The 17,228-nt window shown below is 51.5% G+C and overlaps 5 protein-coding genes across 5 annotated transcripts; 2 read left to right on the top strand and 3 right to left on the bottom strand.

Annotated features, from left to right (window-relative positions):
* Positions 1-517: 517 nt before the first annotated feature.
* On the top strand, positions 518-6,277 carry TrAtP1_004311 (uncharacterized protein; the record flags this gene model as incomplete). Its single annotated transcript, XM_066112252.1, has 3 exons — positions 518-3,635; positions 3,715-3,930; positions 4,019-6,277. The coding sequence occupies exons 1-3, from the start codon at positions 3,633-3,635 to the stop codon at positions 6,275-6,277; spliced, it is 2,478 nt and encodes an 825-aa protein (XP_065968335.1). The 5' UTR covers positions 518-3,632.
* Positions 6,278-7,172: 895 nt separating this feature from the next.
* On the bottom strand, positions 7,173-8,517 carry TrAtP1_004312 (mitochondrial 37S ribosomal protein mS42). Its single transcript, XM_014083877.2, has 2 exons — positions 8,152-8,517; positions 7,173-8,091 (listed from the first exon to the last, which is right to left on the bottom strand). Exons 1-2 carry the CDS (start codon positions 8,405-8,407, stop codon positions 7,454-7,456), a joined length of 894 nt encoding a protein of 297 aa, XP_013939352.1. The 5' UTR covers positions 8,408-8,517; the 3' UTR covers positions 7,173-7,453.
* Positions 8,518-8,938: 421 nt separating this feature from the next.
* TrAtP1_004313 (uncharacterized protein) lies at positions 8,939-10,952 on the top strand. Its single transcript, XM_014083878.2, has 2 exons — positions 8,939-9,735; positions 9,806-10,952. Exons 1-2 carry the CDS (start codon positions 9,271-9,273, stop codon positions 10,421-10,423), a joined length of 1,083 nt encoding a protein of 360 aa, XP_013939353.2. The 5' UTR covers positions 8,939-9,270; the 3' UTR covers positions 10,424-10,952.
* A 229-nt stretch (positions 10,953-11,181) lies between these two features.
* TrAtP1_004315 (uncharacterized protein) lies at positions 11,182-14,296 on the bottom strand. Its single transcript, XM_014083425.2, has 2 exons — positions 13,176-14,296; positions 11,182-13,104 (listed from the first exon to the last, which is right to left on the bottom strand). Exons 1-2 carry the CDS (start codon positions 13,367-13,369, stop codon positions 11,595-11,597), a joined length of 1,704 nt encoding a protein of 567 aa, XP_013938900.1. The 5' UTR covers positions 13,370-14,296; the 3' UTR covers positions 11,182-11,594.
* A 2,090-nt stretch (positions 14,297-16,386) lies between these two features.
* On the bottom strand, positions 16,387-17,007 carry TrAtP1_004316 (uncharacterized protein; the record flags this gene model as incomplete). Its single annotated transcript, XM_014083879.2, has 2 exons — positions 16,387-16,765; positions 16,844-17,007. The coding sequence occupies 2 exons, from the start codon at positions 17,005-17,007 to the stop codon at positions 16,387-16,389; spliced, it is 543 nt and encodes a 180-aa protein (XP_013939354.1).
* Positions 17,008-17,228: the final 221 nt, after the last annotated feature.

Consider the following 17,228-nt stretch of genomic DNA (forward strand, 5'->3'; position numbering starts at 1 on the left):
TGCAAATCAAGGTGGGCTGTACAGGCACGTTGCAGGGCACGTCCGTTGCTCGCTTGCAGTCTTGAAATGACTCCAGGACGGCCAAACGATGCGATTGATGGAAATCTGGCCAATGGGCGGCGCTGAGGCCGGTGTCGCTCGCTGATTGGGTCTCGGAGGTAAATTTGAGCCGTGCCCAATTGGTCTCAAGTGCTGCGTGACCTCGACAGCACGTGGAGTCTCTATCGTCGCCGCCCTTCGGCCCTCTGGATTGGCTGCTGCCACAAACACCATTCAGTTCAATTTCCCTCGACTCGAAATCATCCATCTCGTCTGTACTGTACCGTACTGTACCGTACTGTACTTTGTTCTTTTCCTCGTTGCCTGATGCTACGCGTGCCGCCTGGCCCCGTTCTATCCCCGACCCCCGTCCTCTCCAGCCATCAATCGGGCATAAGGTAAGACATACATGTGCGCTACGCAGCTTTGCTCTCAGCGAGGAGCCATTATCGTGCCATCCCCGACCCCCATCCCTTGCTCTTCATCTGCACTCGCAGCACTAGTCGCACGAAATGCCTCTGCCGGCCTGATAGTCGCATGCACAGTAGCGATACAGTATGCACAGGGGCCCTGGCAGAGCTGCTCGTGGTGGCTGGCCCGGGCCACATCGCATGATGGCCACCCCCCCCCTCTTCAGGCCGACTCTGGCCTTGGCCATGCTCTTTGGCCCTCGTTTTTCCCTCATCAATCACCTTGGCCGTCGCCAATTGGAGCTTTCCGGCCCTCGTCCTCTGTCTTCTGCTGGATACGATGTGGGGTAACGGCTGCAAAAGCTGACTTGATTCCGAAAGAAAGATCGGCTCCCTGGTCCTGGGTGTCACGTCGCATCTCTCATCTCCCATCTCTCTGCTTGACCTGTGCAGGTCGCTAGCGTATCGAGCTTCCCTGGACGACACCGGCGGACGTTGTCGTGATACCCTACCACAGAGCACGGTGGCTTGCAGGGCCGTGGAGGAGATGCTGGTAAAGGTAGTCGACTACTGCTACCACTAGCACTAGCATTTGCCTAGCTCTACGACTACTCACCATCACCACAAAAGTGTAGTTACGAGCAGCTCGTTTTGAGCTAGCTGCGGCGGACGTGATCAAGGTTGCGCAAGCTCCAGATGCTCATGATGCGCGAGAGCGGCACCGCACATGGAATCTACAAGTGCTGTACTGTGCACGCTATGGGCATGGTTGGGCTCATCATGATTGACCGCCGTGCGGCCGAGAGACGTTTTGTTCGCAGGCCACATGGCTAACTTGTGCCTCGCGCAGTCGTCATTGTGCTAGCATTGCGAAGCCGGCAGCCGAGACTTGCCAATGTCTCGCAATGAAGTCACCGCTGCAAGGGTCGAGCAGGCAAAGACAAGCACATAACTGAGATCTGCAGTCCGTGCAGACCGAAGCAGACCGAACAAGGCAAGCAAGGCCTCGACGCGCCCATCTACCTGCATATGCTTACATCTGGCCCTTGTCTCAAAATTGGGTTCCTGATGGATATCACATCTAATCAGTGTGACGACGTCTGGCGTTTTTTTTTTTTTTTTTTTTTTCCAGCCAACTCCGCAAAATCAGAGAAGAACTTGAATCGCGAACCGGACCGTTCCACTAGCTCGCCCGAGTTCATCACAGCGCGGACAATGTGATTGATGTGATGATCGTAGCTAGACATTCATCAACCTTTTGCCAACCAACCGATTACCCAAAGAGGCAACCGTACGGCACGGCGTCAAAAGACAAGCCACGGTAGTAGCCGCTAGAGAAACCTATGGCCAGTTTGGTGGGGTCTTATCACACTGACAGAACCGACAGAACCAACACGCATGTGCGTACCGTTCGCACTTACAAGCACAGGGAGAACAAGGCTACACAAGAAAACTCTGTAGAGGCACAGGAACATGCAAAGGATTGTCGTCTTTCCAGCGTGACCGTTTATCCATTTAGCAGCCGAGACAGTCTCAAGCCACTGGCCGGGGCTATTTGCGCTAGAATGCTTTTCGGCCTCACCGACTTGCTGCATGTATCAGTTCCTTTTTCAATACGGAGCATGGGAAAGAGAGAGAAAAAAAAAACGTTGGGTTCCAAGACGGGTCCGGGATGGAGCTTTTTTCGCCTGGTCTGCGAGGGAAAGACTCGTTGAGTCACGAGGCCACAATGACGGCGTCAGATCTTCCACCGCCTATCTTCTCTCGAATGATCTTTTGTGAGGTCTTGGGGCTCCTAGTCCTTGTCTGCCGTGTTGTTTGTTGAGGACCTCGCGATGCTGACGGAGGCGACTCCCCGGGGTTGGCCGGTGATTATGCCGTATCTTGAAATCTCAGGACGCCAATGCTACCTGGATGCATTGGGCCACCGAAGCTTGACAGGTCTACCAGAGCCCGGGATGCCTACACTTTAAGCAAGTGCTTGCTTCTGCAATTCACCGTGCCTGCGAGACCGAGCGGGGATACATGGATTCTGGACGATGACAGGAGCAAGACAGATATGATATGATACCTCACTCTTCTATCGCCTACCGTCTCGCAGCACTGGAAGCTCTACCCATCCTCCCGTGCATACAAAGGTACATGGGCTACATTGAGAATCCTTGCTTGTGCATAAGTGGCCCGCCATTGTCGACCAGGGGCTGTCTCTCAACCTTTTGTCCGCGTCCTAGGCCTATCTGGTCTGCTTGCAAAGAGATCACGGCGCCTAAGCGCCGGCTATATTTGGACGAGTACCGGCGCCCAAGGTTGCTCGTCTCCAGCAAATCGCATGGCCCAGAACCCTGCGAGGCTCCACATATGGAGCTTGTGCGGCAGTATCCATGGGTGGCCACGGCCGTTGACTGGCTGGAAGAAACGACACCATCTGCGAGTGTTTGGCCGTCTGTCCAATTGTTCTCGTCGTCTTCGCGCCGAGATCATGGCAGAAAGCGCCAGCCTCAGGCGCCAATAGGAGCCAACACGGTCGACTCTAGCACTGCGGCCAGCGGTGTCACCCTGTTCTCGTACCGGCCTGTGCTTTGAAATATGCGAGCAGCGCCCTGCCTCTGTTAGGCGGTATTATAGAGTGCTGTGGGACTGCTATTCTTGTCCCCCCGCAACGTCCTTTTGCGAGCCGGATCGGTGTGCTCATCACATCGCATTACAGACTAGCTCTGGTGCTGACTACCGGGTGGTGGTCCCTGGCTCAAACGTGCAGTCGTATGCGAGGTTTCGCCCGCAGGACCTCACGGCCGGTCCCTGAAGTGCGACCTTCGGCCGCTCTCATGAGGAATACTTATCAACCGTTAGCCGCCCACCGAGATGCAGAGTTCTCTTGCCCCTTTGCGACCTCTATCTCGTTTACGTGACATCTACTCCGTATCGAGATTCTAATTCCCCTGCTTGGTCGTTTTCTTTTTCTTGCGTCTTTGATTATACCTATTGTCACGTTATAGAGTTGCTTCGATCTCTCTAGAAAGATTGCCGGCGACGGCTACATTGCAAGAAGCAACTCTGCTCTGCTACCTTACCTTTTGCAGGGCCATCTCCAACCTTACCCTCGCTGCTTCTATGTATTAAACAACCCGTCTGGGCGGACAGTTCATATAGAGACAAGACAGCATCGAGTGCTGAGAAAAAAAAATGGTATGGTAGCAATTGTTGTTCTAATTTGCTCTTGACACGTTTTGTCATTCGGCCCCGTCACTTACTTGATATCACCTAGAATTACACATCCTTTCAAGCCGGCGAGAGCCGCACATACCAGGAAATGCGCCAGAGGCCTGCTCCTCGGGACACCTTTTTTAACCTCAAGCAAGAGCCCCAGCAGTTTAGACCGACGTCTGTGGCTACAGAATTCGTGGATACGGATTGGGATGGAGAAGAGGATGAAGTGATTAGTGAGGCGGAAGATAACTCACCGCGGGTGAGCTTGCAATCAGTAAGTGGACCATCTTTTTTTTTCTTCTCTATTTTCAATCCCTTTCTTTTAAAATCAGAAGCTCGATGCTAACGTCGGGTTCGTGCAGTCTGGGCAGCCGAGTTTCACAACCCTTTCTTCGTACGACGAGGCCCCCACCCCCCGTTCAAGCAGAGGCCCGCAGGTCTATCTGGAATATTCCCCAAAGCAAGTAGAAGGGCCTCGCGGGCCGCACCTCTTTCGATTCCCTGCGGATCAGTACATGAAGTACCCACCAGACGAAGATGTAATCCTAACATTGTCGCCCATGACTCCGCAAGTGCCTCGACAAGTTGTAGCTCATCAACTATCTCGCCGCAACACCCCCTTCCAGTACACTGATGAAGACCTCGACACATCAGAGCTGGCATCATGGACTCCCGAGATGGTGGCACAGTCGATGCTCGATGCCGGTTTGGAGCTGGCGGTCTCGGACCGATTCATTGAGAATGACATTACCGGAGCTATCTTGATGACGCTGAAGTTTGAAGATCTAAAAGAGCTGGATATCTCTTCTTTCGGAATCCGAACAAGGGTATGGCATCAGATTCAGGCATTGATGGATAGCAGGCCTGCCTCGCCCCGAGCCTCGACTCCAATTGAAGATAAGCCGAGCCGCGAAGCTAGGAAGGCAGTGAAGAAGGATAACTGTGGTTCCGTGCGGCGCCACGAGAGCAAGCGCAGACAACGCCGCGGCGTCAATGACCCCATTACGCCAATGGAGTCTGTGTCCATCATCGGCATCGAACAAGTCATTCCAAAGCCTCACAACTGTTCCAAGGGTGAGAAGTGCTCGAAGTGGAAGAAGCAGCAAAAAATCATTGAGGAGTTCCAGAGATTGAATCCCCACATCGACATCAATACAGCCAGCGGCGCGGTTGTCATTTATGGCGACGCAGGAAATCCTGACACGGCCAGGGCCTTGGATCCCAATGAGACGATGCGGCCATTTTCTGATTCGGTTCCCTCTGTGGTGGCATCTTCCGACATCCTCGGCCCTGGTGGCCTGCCGCCTCTTCAATATCTCCAGGAAGCAACTCTTCGGGGTGTACAGGCTCGCGATCCTCAGGACAACGTCCGACAATTCCTCACCTTTCAGCAGACCAATGAATTTGGCGCTGAAGTGCCAATGACTCCCCCATTTGAAGTTACGCCGCCTGCACAGCCTCATCAAGGCTTGCGACGTCTGCCGAAGCTATCTATCCCAGCAGGGCCTCAGGCTGCACGACAAGCGGCTCCTCGAGCCTCTGTGTCACAGCCAACACAGCACCAGCAGCACCAGCAGGAATCCCGCCGCTCTTCTCCCTTGCAACAAGAGTTTGTGCCATACCAGATGGACAAGGTAGATCCCATGTCACCTGACTTGGAAACTGCTAAGAACCCGTACCGATTCGGGACTCCATTCTCTGAGATGGATGTTCCAGTCACTGCCGTGCCCATTGGACCTGTAGCTCGTGATACCTCTCAGTCGGTGCCTCCCGACATGAACTACCGAGCTGCTCCCACTGCACTGGGCCACACTCGATCCCAGTCGCGAGCCTCTGCACGTCGCCCATCGTTCCCTGTCCTTCCAGCTTTGGACGAGAACAGGGCTACCCGCAACTACCACAGGAACACTTCGCCGAAGACGGCCTCTCCTAGAACCCCAGTTCCCTCTCAACACTTTCAGCAGCAGCAGCAGCAGCAGCAGCAGCAGCAACCCTCTCAAGCTCCTCCTCGCTTCCACTATCCCTGGTCTCCTGTTGACCGTACTACATATGAGACTGCTATCCCTCCCATGCCTTCACTACGCCCCGGTGATTCCCAGGAAGCACCTGCTGCCATGTCTACCAACGGCGTCAGCTTTCAAGGCCCCATGAAGAAGCGCAAGATGCGCATGCTCCGTCATGAATGGCAAGACGGTTACTTTACCTTGAAGGGGACCCGCCTTAACATGCACAAGGATGCCCAACAGATGGACCGTACACTTGAGTATGTCGATATTGATGACTACGCAATTGCCTGCTCCAGCCTCGCATCTACATCAAAGCTCTCTGCTGCGTTCAAGGCTGTCTCCATTTCACACAACCGTGAAAAGAGCGACCCTGTCGGCGCTTTCAGCTTCCAGCTCATCCCTCAAGATAAAAACGGAGCACGCCTTCGTAAGCGTGAGAGCTCTCTCCAGCCCAATGCCTCGGCCGAGGGTGTCAACGGTACCGGCAAGACTCACCACTTCGCCGTCAAAGGCCGTGATGAGCGTATCGACTGGATGCGAGAGCTCATGTTGGCCAAAGCACTGAAGCAGAAGGGAGATGGCTTTGAGATCAGTGTCAACGGTAACATGATTTAAGCTACTTGAATCAAGCTTCGATCCTTTTTTTGATGACTCTCTTTTGTCTTTAACGATTGAATGATTATGACCTGTTTCTTCTATTTGTTCGCTTTATCAAATCTCTCCCTTCTCAATCTCTTTGATTTGTATTCTTCTCTTGCGTGTAGCCAAGCACTAAAGTTGCCTACGTTCATGCACCCCAGTTTTTTTTCTCCTTTTCATCTTTGGCTTCTCTTCTCCCAAAACCTCTTCTTCTCTTCTTGCATAAGACAAAAAATCTGGTGTGTGTATATGCGCGTGGATTCGCAGCGAAGGATTTGATATCCATTTTTGTTTCTATTTGAGGGTTTTAAGATTGATGATACCTAGTTTTATATGTTAGAAACCTTCCTTCAAGGGATTATGATGACTTTGGAAACAAAAAATTATTTCATGCTGTTGGTTTGGAGATTTTTTTTTTTTTTTTTTTCTTTATTTAGCTAGTGGTAGCTGGGTTACATAAATTGATGAAAATAAAAAGAGAAAAATTAGCATGAAAGCTGTAGTGCACGTTTGATGTAAATTGTGAATATTGTGTTATTTGTGACTGTAAATGGCATAGGTTGGCTCTTTAATGCGGCATTTGAAGCTTTGCGCTGATGAAATTCTTGAAGACTTGAGATGTTTGTCTGGCTATGACATTGTTTTGGTAAGAGGTCTGTGAAGAAAAAAAAGGATATAGTAATGACAGTGAGATTATCAAACGTTATACATTGAATATATCTCTTGGACAATTGATGGGCAAGAATTTTGTTTTCAAAAGATCTAGGGTATGAGCCCTTCCATACTTGCTCAGAGAAACTCTATTGACCGGCATCAACTCAATCGCAAAATACTCACCTCATCATGTAGGGCAAATCTCTTACTTTGTACTGTTATATATTTTTGTAGATAGAGCATAGTAAATATATATATGTAGTACTTTTACACTATCTTACATCTATTCCAGCCCGCATCTTTCATACGATATGCTTCCCAATATCGTATACTGAGGGCAGGGCCTGCCGACCATATATCTCTTTTTGTTTTCAGTAATGACACATATATACGTTAGATTTCGCTCCCTTTCTCTTGCTTCTCCGACCTCTTTGATTTCTTTTTTTTCGTCCTCTCCTGACATCAACCACCCCATCACGTCTCTCTCTCTCTCTCTCTTCATGGAGATGTTTCTGACATGAACTCGGGGCGCGCCACGCCAGATCTCTGGTGCACCTTTTCCCAATCAATCAAATTCCACCAAGACTCGACAAACGCAGCCTTGCCACCATTTCCACCAGCTCCCACGCCCCAATCCAGCAGCCAAGCATGCTCCCACGTATTAAGACACAGCAGCGGCTCCAGCTCAATACCTCCAGGGGGCAAATCGCCAACCCTCCTCCTGGCACCCAGCGCCTGGCTGGTGTAGTACTGCCTCGCGGATCCCTCGTTGCCAACGGTGTTCATGTCCGTGGACTGCACCCTCCAGTGGGCACCCGGGTAAGGCGAACCGGCGAGATAGGTGGGCAGCAGGCGGTAGTCGCCGGGGCCGGCCTTGACGAGCCACAGGAAGCCCGGGCCGAACATGGCGGAGGCGGTGGCGACGAACTCGCGGCGCAGGGTGTCGATGGAGGAGAAGGAGGCCTCGAGCTCGCGGCGCAGGTCCTCGGGCATGGGCGTGCCGGCGGGGGCGATGCCCTGGAAGAAGAAGTGGTTGTTGTGGGCCATGGAGGCGTAGTTGAAGATGGCGGCCTGGTTGGGTTCGCGGGCGGTCATGAGGAGGATGGTTTTCATGTCGCGGTCTTCGAGATCGGTGCCTGGGAGTAGAGTTAGCAGACATATAAATATGTATATATCGAGAGAGAATATATGCTCACCAGCAACCATGGCGTTGAGCTTGTCCAGCATCAGCTTCATGTAGTCTGTCCACGCAATGGCGAAGCCGCCGGCGCTCATCAGGTTGGGCACACCCTGGGAGTAGTCATGAGGCAGCGCCGGCACCGAATGCAGGCTTCTCCGGGCAGCGTTGAAGCCGGCGCTGAAGCTGGTGTTGAAGCTGGTGTTGGCGGACGATGCGCGCAGGCCCAGGCCCAATGCCTGCTTGGGCGTCCGTAGCAGCCGCGTGCGGAACATGATGGGCTGTGTGTGGGAGAAGAAGGAAAAAGGAGGGTGGTGACCGAGGAATTGGGACGAGGCGGCCACTTTCCCGGGGAAGATGCGGTGGTTTGATATACCAATTGGTGATACTCGAACTTTTTCCCGCCAAAAGTTGGTTGATTGGACTGCCCCACCACTAGTAACAGAGCAGAGCAGAGCACCAGCCTCAATTGCTTCAAGCCACAGATGTGGCTGGTGAACTCATCTCAAAATTTAGAGACGGAAAAAAGGTTAAACCGGGGGCCAGCTGACAGGCGGACAAATCGAATCGAAGCGTCATCCGCATCCCCCGCCGCCTGCGCCAAGCCTTCCAATGTACCCGGTACGTAGCGCCTGCCCCGTTGTCGCACCTTGTCCCGTGCGAGGGCCCCAAGTCTCAGGTACTCCAAAGTGCCGTGATCCCAAGCAAGCGCCTTTCTCTGCGCTGCTTAATCAGTGATGTAACCACAGGCTGGCTGAGTCTGCGCCTCTTATGAAATTTCTCCCTGTTTCTGTCTTGTTTTATATTTGTGGTGTACTTGTATTTTCTTGTTTCTTAATTCATCTCGTCTTTTGTTTTTTTGTCGCTTTTGCAATTCGTTTCCCGTTTTGGTTCTAGAGCAACTAAAACTTTCCTCTCGTGACTCAAATTGAGCTGCACGACATCAGCTTCGAGGCTGTCACTGGACGATCATCCCCCCCGTTCCTTTCGGCTATAGTTTCGAAGGCGCACCGCCACTTCAGCGCGACGAGAATCCGCTGACCTCGTCTTTTTGTCTCACCTCTCCTCTCCGACGTCCTCTTCTCCCCCCGTCCACGTCCATTCTCTTCTCCTCCTCTTTTCCTACCATCTCCACGGCATGCAGTTTGCTCGTGATGCGGCGATAGGCGTCGACGTCCCTACTCCCGCACTTCTCACAGCCATGGCGACCCTCTCCACGTCCGTCGTCTCATCGGCCACGGCCACCGCGACAGCCTCGCCCTCGGGCCCCTTCCACATCGACTCCTCGTCGGGCGAATGCCAGCTGCTCGGCCCTTTCGCCCTGGTGGTGCAGGCGGCGCTGGGCGGCCTGGCGATGCTGTCGCTGGTGTACAAGCGGTGGAGGGAGCACCCGCAGCGCCCCGTCAAGGTCTGGTTCTTTGACGTCTCCAAGCAGGTCTTTGGGTCGGTGTTGGTGCACATCTCCAACATCTTCATGTCCATGTTGACCAGCGGCCGCTTCAGCATCAAGGTCGAGCCGACCGTGGTGGAGAGGCTGGTGGCGAGGGGCGATGAATACGCGCCGAACCCGTGCTCGTTCTATCTCTTGAATCTGGCGATCGATGTGAGCATCTGACCCAAGCTTTTCTTCAAATCTCCGATTGCCGACTGCTAACCATTGTCCAATCCCTTAGACCACCGTTGGTATTCCCATCCTCATTGTTCTCTTGCGAGTCTTCACCGCCCTAGCGTCCTTCACGCCATTTGGCAAACCCAACGAGTCTATCCAGTCAGGCTACTATGGCAACCCTCCCAACGCCTGGTGGTGGCTCAAGCAATCCTTTATATACTTCGCCGGCCTCTTTGGCATGAAGGTCTGCGTCCTCGTCATCTTCATCATGATGCCATGGATCTCCCGTGTCGGCGACTGGGCGCTCGGCTGGACCGACGGAAACGAAAAGCTCCAGGTCGCCTTTGTCATGATGATCTTCCCTCTCATTATGAATGCTCTCCAGTACTACATCATCGACTCCTTCATCAAGAGGAAAACAACAGACCACGAGGTTCTCGCTTCGCAAGACGATGACGCCGATGATGATGACTATGAGAGACGAGGCTCGAACTCTGGCGGCGTCGGTCGAGATAGCGAAGATGAGATTCCTGTCAAGATCAACGGGCGGTCACGCAATAACCTCGGCGGAGAATATGACCCCGAGGTGGACGGAGACGCCCCGACAATTACTAGCAGCAGTTCAAATCAACCCGCATCCAAGCCCAGCAGTGTCTCGGTTGAATTATATCCAAAGGAGTAGTAGCATACTTTTTTACTCAAGCTTGTACATAACCGCTACGACCAACACCACCACCATCACCTCCATCATCCTCACCACCACCACCACTCGAAGTCGTCTGGCACAGGGAGCTTTTTTTGGCACGGACTCAATATACCTTCTGGCGTTATTTTCCTCACCTCTCTTGGAGTTGTGACACTGATTTTTTTGGGTTTTCTTTTTCTCTTTCTAACCGTTGTCGGGGTTTTCATGTCATGTAGCGCTTATAAACGATAGAACGGTTCTTTTTGCAAGAGAAATACAACACCTTTTGCTTTTGTTTTTCCCGTTCAAACGTTCGAGCTCACACTTACACTTTAGTATTAGTTGATTCACGATTTGTCCCAAGTCCTTGCTTGCCTTCATCTAACGTGTTTGGACGGCGAGAACCTCAACACAGCTTAAGCTGGGCGGATGGTTTAGTGGTATAATTTTCCCTTAGCATAGTGCAACTTACGAGCTGCATCACCGCCTGGGAAAGGTCCGGGGTTCGATTCCCCGTTCGTCCAACAAAGTAATCTTTATTTTTGGCTTTTTCTCTCTCTGTGGGATTCAGTTTTTTTTTTTTGGGTCTAGCTACTAGTATTCTTCTGTGGTTTGACGTGCTTCGTAGTACCTGCTTGGACCTTGATCTTGCACGTGAAATTTTCTGATACTGCAAAGTGCGAATAATCATCCAAGTCAAAGAAACCTTTACATCGAGGAACTGGGGGTCCATTACACAAGTGCCAAAACAATGTCATATGAAATACTTTCTTCATCATATAGTTACGGGATCTCCAATAACTTTAGGTCATACGTACAAAAAGCCCCAAACCATCAATCTCACCCATTCGCACCTCCATAAGTGAACATGTTATAAAAACGGATCCAGGCAAGCAATGCCCTTCAAAGAATCGTAAAAAGAAAACAGCCCAAGCAATCATACCCCAACCAAATATCGTCATAATGTGAGCAATCAAGATAAAGCACCGAAACATGAGGCTTTACTATAACCAAAAAAAAACTGGACCTCTAACTGGTTGCCGATTTGCCCTTTAAAAAACGCCACGCAACAAAAATGCCCTCAAGATATATATGATACACCAACATACGTGTCATGTAGATAGAACCGAATTTAACATGAGCGTCCCATTATCAAGCGGAAGCTCTCTTAGATACCACTCCAGCCCTGTGGGGACGGGCTGTAAGGCTTAAAGCCTGGGTATCCCTCGTGCTCCTCATGTTCGTGGGATTCGCTGGGGCGGCGATCGTAGTTTGGCTCGTCCTGAGGTGCGGGACGAGAGTAACCCGAGTTGAAGTCGAATCCCCCATTGTTGGTGATGGGAGAGGCTTGGCCGTTGTGAAGAGCATTCTGCGGTCCAGGGGTATACGTCCTGAAAGGGACGGGCTTGTTTTGAGGAGTTATGGTGATATCGTTATTGGGGCCCGGAGAACGTCTCTGGTTCAGACCAGGGCCAGGAGACTTTCTCACGTGTGGGTCCGTACCATACGCGGTTGGCGAAGTCTGTCCATCAAGCTCATGAGGAGCTGTTGGCATACGCACTGGTCCGGGGGTCATCTGTCTTGGAATGCCATAGTCATGCTGGTTGGCGATGGGCGACTGGTGTCCGGGGCTGTGCATACCGGTCGTAGGGGCTGCATGATCGTAGGGTTGACTGGCGCTGAATCCATCTGCGACGTGGTTATCGTAACCCTGGTTGGCTCCATTATAGTGTTGATCATGCATGCCGTAGGCTTGGTCGTGTCCATTGAATCCTTGGGCATGTCCGTTGTAGCCTTGATCGTGTGCATTGTAGCCTTGATCGTGTGCGCCATAAGGCTGCTGCTCGTGGGCACCGTAAGCCTGATCATGTCCTCCAAAATTCTGTTGTTGCGCCCCATAGCCTTGATCATGTCCGTTGTAGCCCTGGTCATGCCCGTTGAAGCCTTGATCATGTGCATTGAAGCCCTGGTCATGTCTGTTGAAGCCTTGGTCATGCTCGTTGAAGCCTTGATTGTGTGCATTGTAGCCCTGGTCATGCCCAGAAAATCCTTGATCGTGTGTGCCATAAGCTTGATCGTGAGCTCCGTATGGGCTAGCAGCGGGCTGTTGGCCGTAGGAGTTCATGTAACCAGGAGAGCTGCTTTGCTGTCGGTTGTAAGGATCATTTCGACCCATGGGCCTCTGCTGTTGTTGCTGTTGTCCTCTGAATCCGGGGCTGTTCATGTTCTGAGGAGCAACAGGCTCCTTCTTGGGTGGCAAAGTGTCCATTTCGACCTCCTCTTCCAGCACAATCTGCTTGGAGTTGGCCGTTTCCCAGCTCGGCATAGCAGGGAGGGCATCGGCATTTTGCTTGGAGACATCGAACTCGGCATACTGCGGAGGTCCATGAGAAGCTGGTGTAGAGAAAGCAGGGACCGTGGAGTGTGATGGCATGTTAACGGCCATGGGTGCCTCCTGCCGGTATCCTCCAGATTGCTGAGGAACGTATGGCGCATCGAGTTGTTTGCGTGCCGCTCCGCCGGGAGCATCGCAGCATCCGCAGCAGTTGCCGCAACACTTGAGGCAGTAGCAGCAACTACAGCAGCATGACATTCCCAAGCAAGTGCATCGAACAATGCAAATAATAAGACTTAGAAGGATAAGACCGGCGATGATCATGAGCGCAATAGCAGGCCACCTATAAGAGGAGTAGGAGTTAGTAATGCCATTGTTGAGATGACCATATTACGCGGGGGTTGCTACACGTACTTGCAGTAAACGTGGGCCATGCACCCATCCCAGCTTGAAAAGGCTGCTTTGACGTCTGAAATCTTGTTATCAGCATCCGCGACAATGTCCCTCCGGATGACTTCGTTGGCGAGACTCCTGGCGATACTGTCTTTCACAGTCTCCCATAGGCCGCCCCGAAGGCTTCGGACCATGGCAACATCGACGGCAGGCATCGTGTATGAAACTGATAATTGTTCGTTCTTCTCTCCGGATATAAGATGAATGGTATTTGAGTTGGTGGATCTTGTAGCTCGTGGTGGATGTCGTCCGTTGTCAACTTAAGGACTGTCTAAGTCATGCTCAAACTGACAAGGCTTCGAAGCGAAATTAGAAACACACACAATGCGGCTCAAAATACGGTCGTTGGTCGTAGCAAAGGTTTTGATTTCGAATTCGATGGCAGAATGATGGATGATGAAAACAATAGGCTATGCTCTCGCGAAGAAAGAATGATGTCGCACACTGTATCGATTGTTTACAGCACCAAGGGTAGGCGTGATTCTCTACCCCTTGAAATGACTGTTCGCCTGTGTTATCGTAGCACAAAACGCTAGATTTCTCTCGACGAGCAAAAAAGGATTGTGAAGACGGTCGAAAAACCGCCAAGCAAAAAACGATTGGCTTTAAAGCTCGCGCGTAACGGCGAAGCTCTCAATGTGTAAGAGAATGAAGGGCTGTGCAGCTCAACGTCGCTCGTCAAGACGGAATAAGCAATCTTATCCAACGGAGGGCGCTGACGAGGCGGTGGTGGACTAAGCGCGCGCACAGTCTTTTTCTCTGTGGCTGTATCGTCGTCGTGTTCGTTTCGGTCTCTGTCAATCCCTTCCCAGTACTAATAAAGATGGATTTGAAATGAGGGGCGGGCAATTTGACAAAGAAATCAAAAGTCCAAAAATAGGGAATGAATGTGGCCGTTGGTGCAGCTGGCCATGAAGCAAAAAAGAAGGAATGAAGCCTGGGAGGGCAGAAACGACGCTGCAAAAAAGCAACCAAAAGGAAAGACTTTGGATATGAATCCAACGGGAAAAAAAAGTTTGCAAGGAGCAGGGAAGAAGAAAAGAGAAGGAAAAGAAAATTAATCTGCCATCGCGCCGCATTGTCCGGGTAGGAAGGGGCGCCTGTCGCTCCAGCTTTTTTATCACGCATCATGCACGTTTAGGACCACGTTAAGGGCCCCGAACCGGTACCATGTACTTGCGTTGTCCTGCTTTTGGGGCCTCTGCTCCTGGTACCGTTACTTGGGCACGCTCTTAGTGCTGCGAAGCATGCAGGGGCAATCGCGGGAACGTGCGTTGCAGGGGTCGCAGCGGCTGGACTGCTGGGCTGCTGCTGGTTAGCGGTCGCAGTAGCAGTACCGGGCGACCAGCTCCTCGCCGCGAGCTGAGCCTCGTACCGGCTACCGCTGCCGTAGCACTCCATGCCCGTCAGCAGCGCCTGTACTCCGCAAAGCAGAGAGCTCGCCATTTCAGGTACCCGAAGGCGGCGACATGGTCTCGTCAGCTCTGCCCGCGCCACCAGCACTTGATACCGAAGCAGACCAGGGACGAAAAGCCAGAGATCCACCCGTCATCACGCAAAATAAGCATCGGCAAGGCGAAAGGTGAGAATAAGGGAAGACCAGAAAAGGAGTTTCAACGTCATCGGTTTCAGCGTATCATGATCCAAGCAAAAGAGATGAAATGACAAGTTGAAAAAGGCTACATGGTAACGGATCCATCAACGTTCTTGCGTGAGCCGAGAAGGGCAATTAGCACCAGAGGATCCCAATTCCTAATGGGGCCGCTAGCAGAGACGGTCGTGGGGATGACAATTTGGACCCTCTTTTTCTTTCTTTTGTCTCTTCTTTTCTTGAAGCAGCTCTTATTCTCTACTTTCACTCTCTTGCCCCAAGATTTGTTTAATGCTGGCTGCAGAATAGTCAATTTCCTTCGTACAGCAGATTTGGCCGCCACACTCTTCAGCTCTCATCCTTTGCAACCTCAGCTCCGACCCCAAAAGCTCTGCTGTAGCTCTGCGGGCCGTCGAACCCGGCCAGTGCTTTTGGCGCAGGCGCACGTCCTCACAAACAGCCCTACTATAACGGACTGAGGCTTGTCTACTCTGTCTTGATTGGGCCAGGCAGGAGAAAAAAAGAAAAGAAAGAAAAGCCACAACTGCTCCCCCCTGAATGGCTGCATCAGCGTGAAAAAAATAAAAAAGAATAAAAACAAAAATAGATATCTAATACGTAAAAGGTGCTGAGATAGTATGCAAGTGGCAGCACTATGTTATCCCTACTGCTGCTCGAAGTGGGCATCTGAGACCTCAAAAAGGAGAACAGCGAGTGCCCCTCGCGTTGCTAGGGAGCATATCAACAATCAAGGTCGATTTTGAGAGTAGAGGGAAAAAAGTGCGTTGTAGTAGAGATACTTTGAGTTATGGGTAATGTTGGTGCCACTGAGGATAGACACTCGTAACGAGCATCAGGTAGACACTTTCATTTAATGCAGTGGACATGACCACTCAGCGTGCAGAACACAAGCTGACGGCTATTACACGGCTATTGATACTTGATATGGACTCATTTAGCTGTATCGATTAGAAGTACTTGGATATGTAGGACACAGAGCCTATATCCGAAGTGGTACAGAGCAGAGACTGGACGGGATCTGTATGCACTCGGCGTCTGATGCATCTTAGCCACCACGCAATCCCCGCTTCTGTGGCAAGAGAGGAGGCCTCCAAACACCAACAGTCTTGGCTGTATCACTGCAAAGACACCCGCGAAAATCTCTGCGTATCACAATTTCGTCTGTGCGAGTGTCGATGCTGTCGAGCCACAAACGCTTGCCATAGCTACTGCACAATGTAAGGTGCATATCAAAGCCCGATTGTCAGGCACAAATGAAATTGTACTAAAATTAACAAGACATATAATACAGAGTAGCCTGGCTCGCTGCAATTCAGCCGCTAGCTTGGCGCCGTCTCATCGTCTAGGCATATCATGTCCGATCACAGCCTTCTTCCACTTCGTAAAAAATAAAGCAAATTTGGATATCAATCCCCCCGTAGTCCTCTTGTTCATACCGAAACGCCGGGCCGACCCTGTCCCCGTTTATCTCTCTCTTTTTTCTCATGTTTTCAGTAATTCTTTTCGTAAACCCAGAATCAAGTCTCAGCTTTCTTCAAGTCGCGACTGGTCCATGTCTGCCTATTTTCCTGGAGGCGGTCCCGCAGGAGGTTGATATTCACCACCGGGGTGGTATGCGCCCTGAGGCTGCTGAACACCGTATTGATGGCCGGTGTTGTATCCGTCATTGGGGTTGAATGTGGTGCCCGTTGTCTGGTTGCCCACAGGCTGCTGGCCATATGGCGGAGGGCTGGTGAAGCCTCCGTAACCCTCGCCGTAGGCAGGCTGCTGATAGCCACCTTGGTTGTATCCAGACTGCTGGTAGTTGTTCATCTCGTGGGCATTGTTGTATTTGTTGTTTCCGTTGTTTCCAGCAGGCTGGCCTTGAGGAGCGCCGCTGAACCAACCAGTGCCGTACACGGGCTGCACACCGCGCCTACGGTTTCGTCGTGTGATGCACCTGTTGCGATGAGTGTGAGTATGAATTACGACCAAGAAAGATTGACTTGACATGGACAAGGATGGAGGCGAAACTTACAAGCAGCTGAATAAGAGAATCAAGGCCAAAATGATGGCAATACCGGCGAGCACCCATCGTCCCCAAAAGTACCAGCCGCTCTTGCGGCGACATACCCTTCCATCAAAGAAATATCCATATCCGCAGCCGTCGTCTCTAGCGAAGATATCCACGGTCGGAGCCATGGCTGAATAAAGTAGAGGGAAGACGTGCACCCTTGGACGCAAGTCGATTAAAAAAAGAAGTCCAATAATATCAGTTTTGATTGTTTCCCGCAGGAATTGACTTTCTTCAGTGGCGAAACGGTTGATGTATGAGTCGAATGTAGATGGAGGATGGATGGTGGAAAGGAAAACAAAGGGAGCAGAGAATTTAAAGGAACAAGGAAAAGAAGAAAAGGCGGCAA

The sequence above is a fragment of the Trichoderma atroviride genome, chromosome 2, assembly GCF_020647795.1.
Source record: "Trichoderma atroviride chromosome 2, complete sequence".
NCBI lineage: Eukaryota > Fungi > Ascomycota > Sordariomycetes > Hypocreales > Hypocreaceae > Trichoderma > Trichoderma atroviride.

Bases quoted from the DNA above. Each gene is read 5' to 3' on its own strand.
- TrAtP1_004315 (XM_014083425.2), bottom strand. From the start codon at position 13,369: ATGCCTGCCGTCGATGTTGCCATGGTCCGAAGCCTTCGGGGCGGCCTA. The intron at 13,105-13,175 runs GTACGTGTAGCA...CTCCTCTTATAG, and splicing joins ATGGCCCACGTTTACTGCAA to GTGGCCTGCTATTGCGCTCA.
- TrAtP1_004312 (XM_014083877.2), bottom strand. From the start codon at position 8,407: ATGTTCCGCACGCGGCTGCTACGGACGCCCAAGCAGGCATTGGGCCTG. The intron at 8,092-8,151 runs GTGAGCATATAT...CTCTACTCCCAG, and splicing joins GCTCAACGCCATGGTTGCTG to GCACCGATCTCGAAGACCGC.
- TrAtP1_004313 (XM_014083878.2), top strand. From the start codon at position 9,271: ATGCAGTTTGCTCGTGATGCGGCGATAGGCGTCGACGTCCCTACTCCC. The intron at 9,736-9,805 runs GTGAGCATCTGA...CCAATCCCTTAG, and splicing joins TCTTGAATCTGGCGATCGAT to ACCACCGTTGGTATTCCCAT.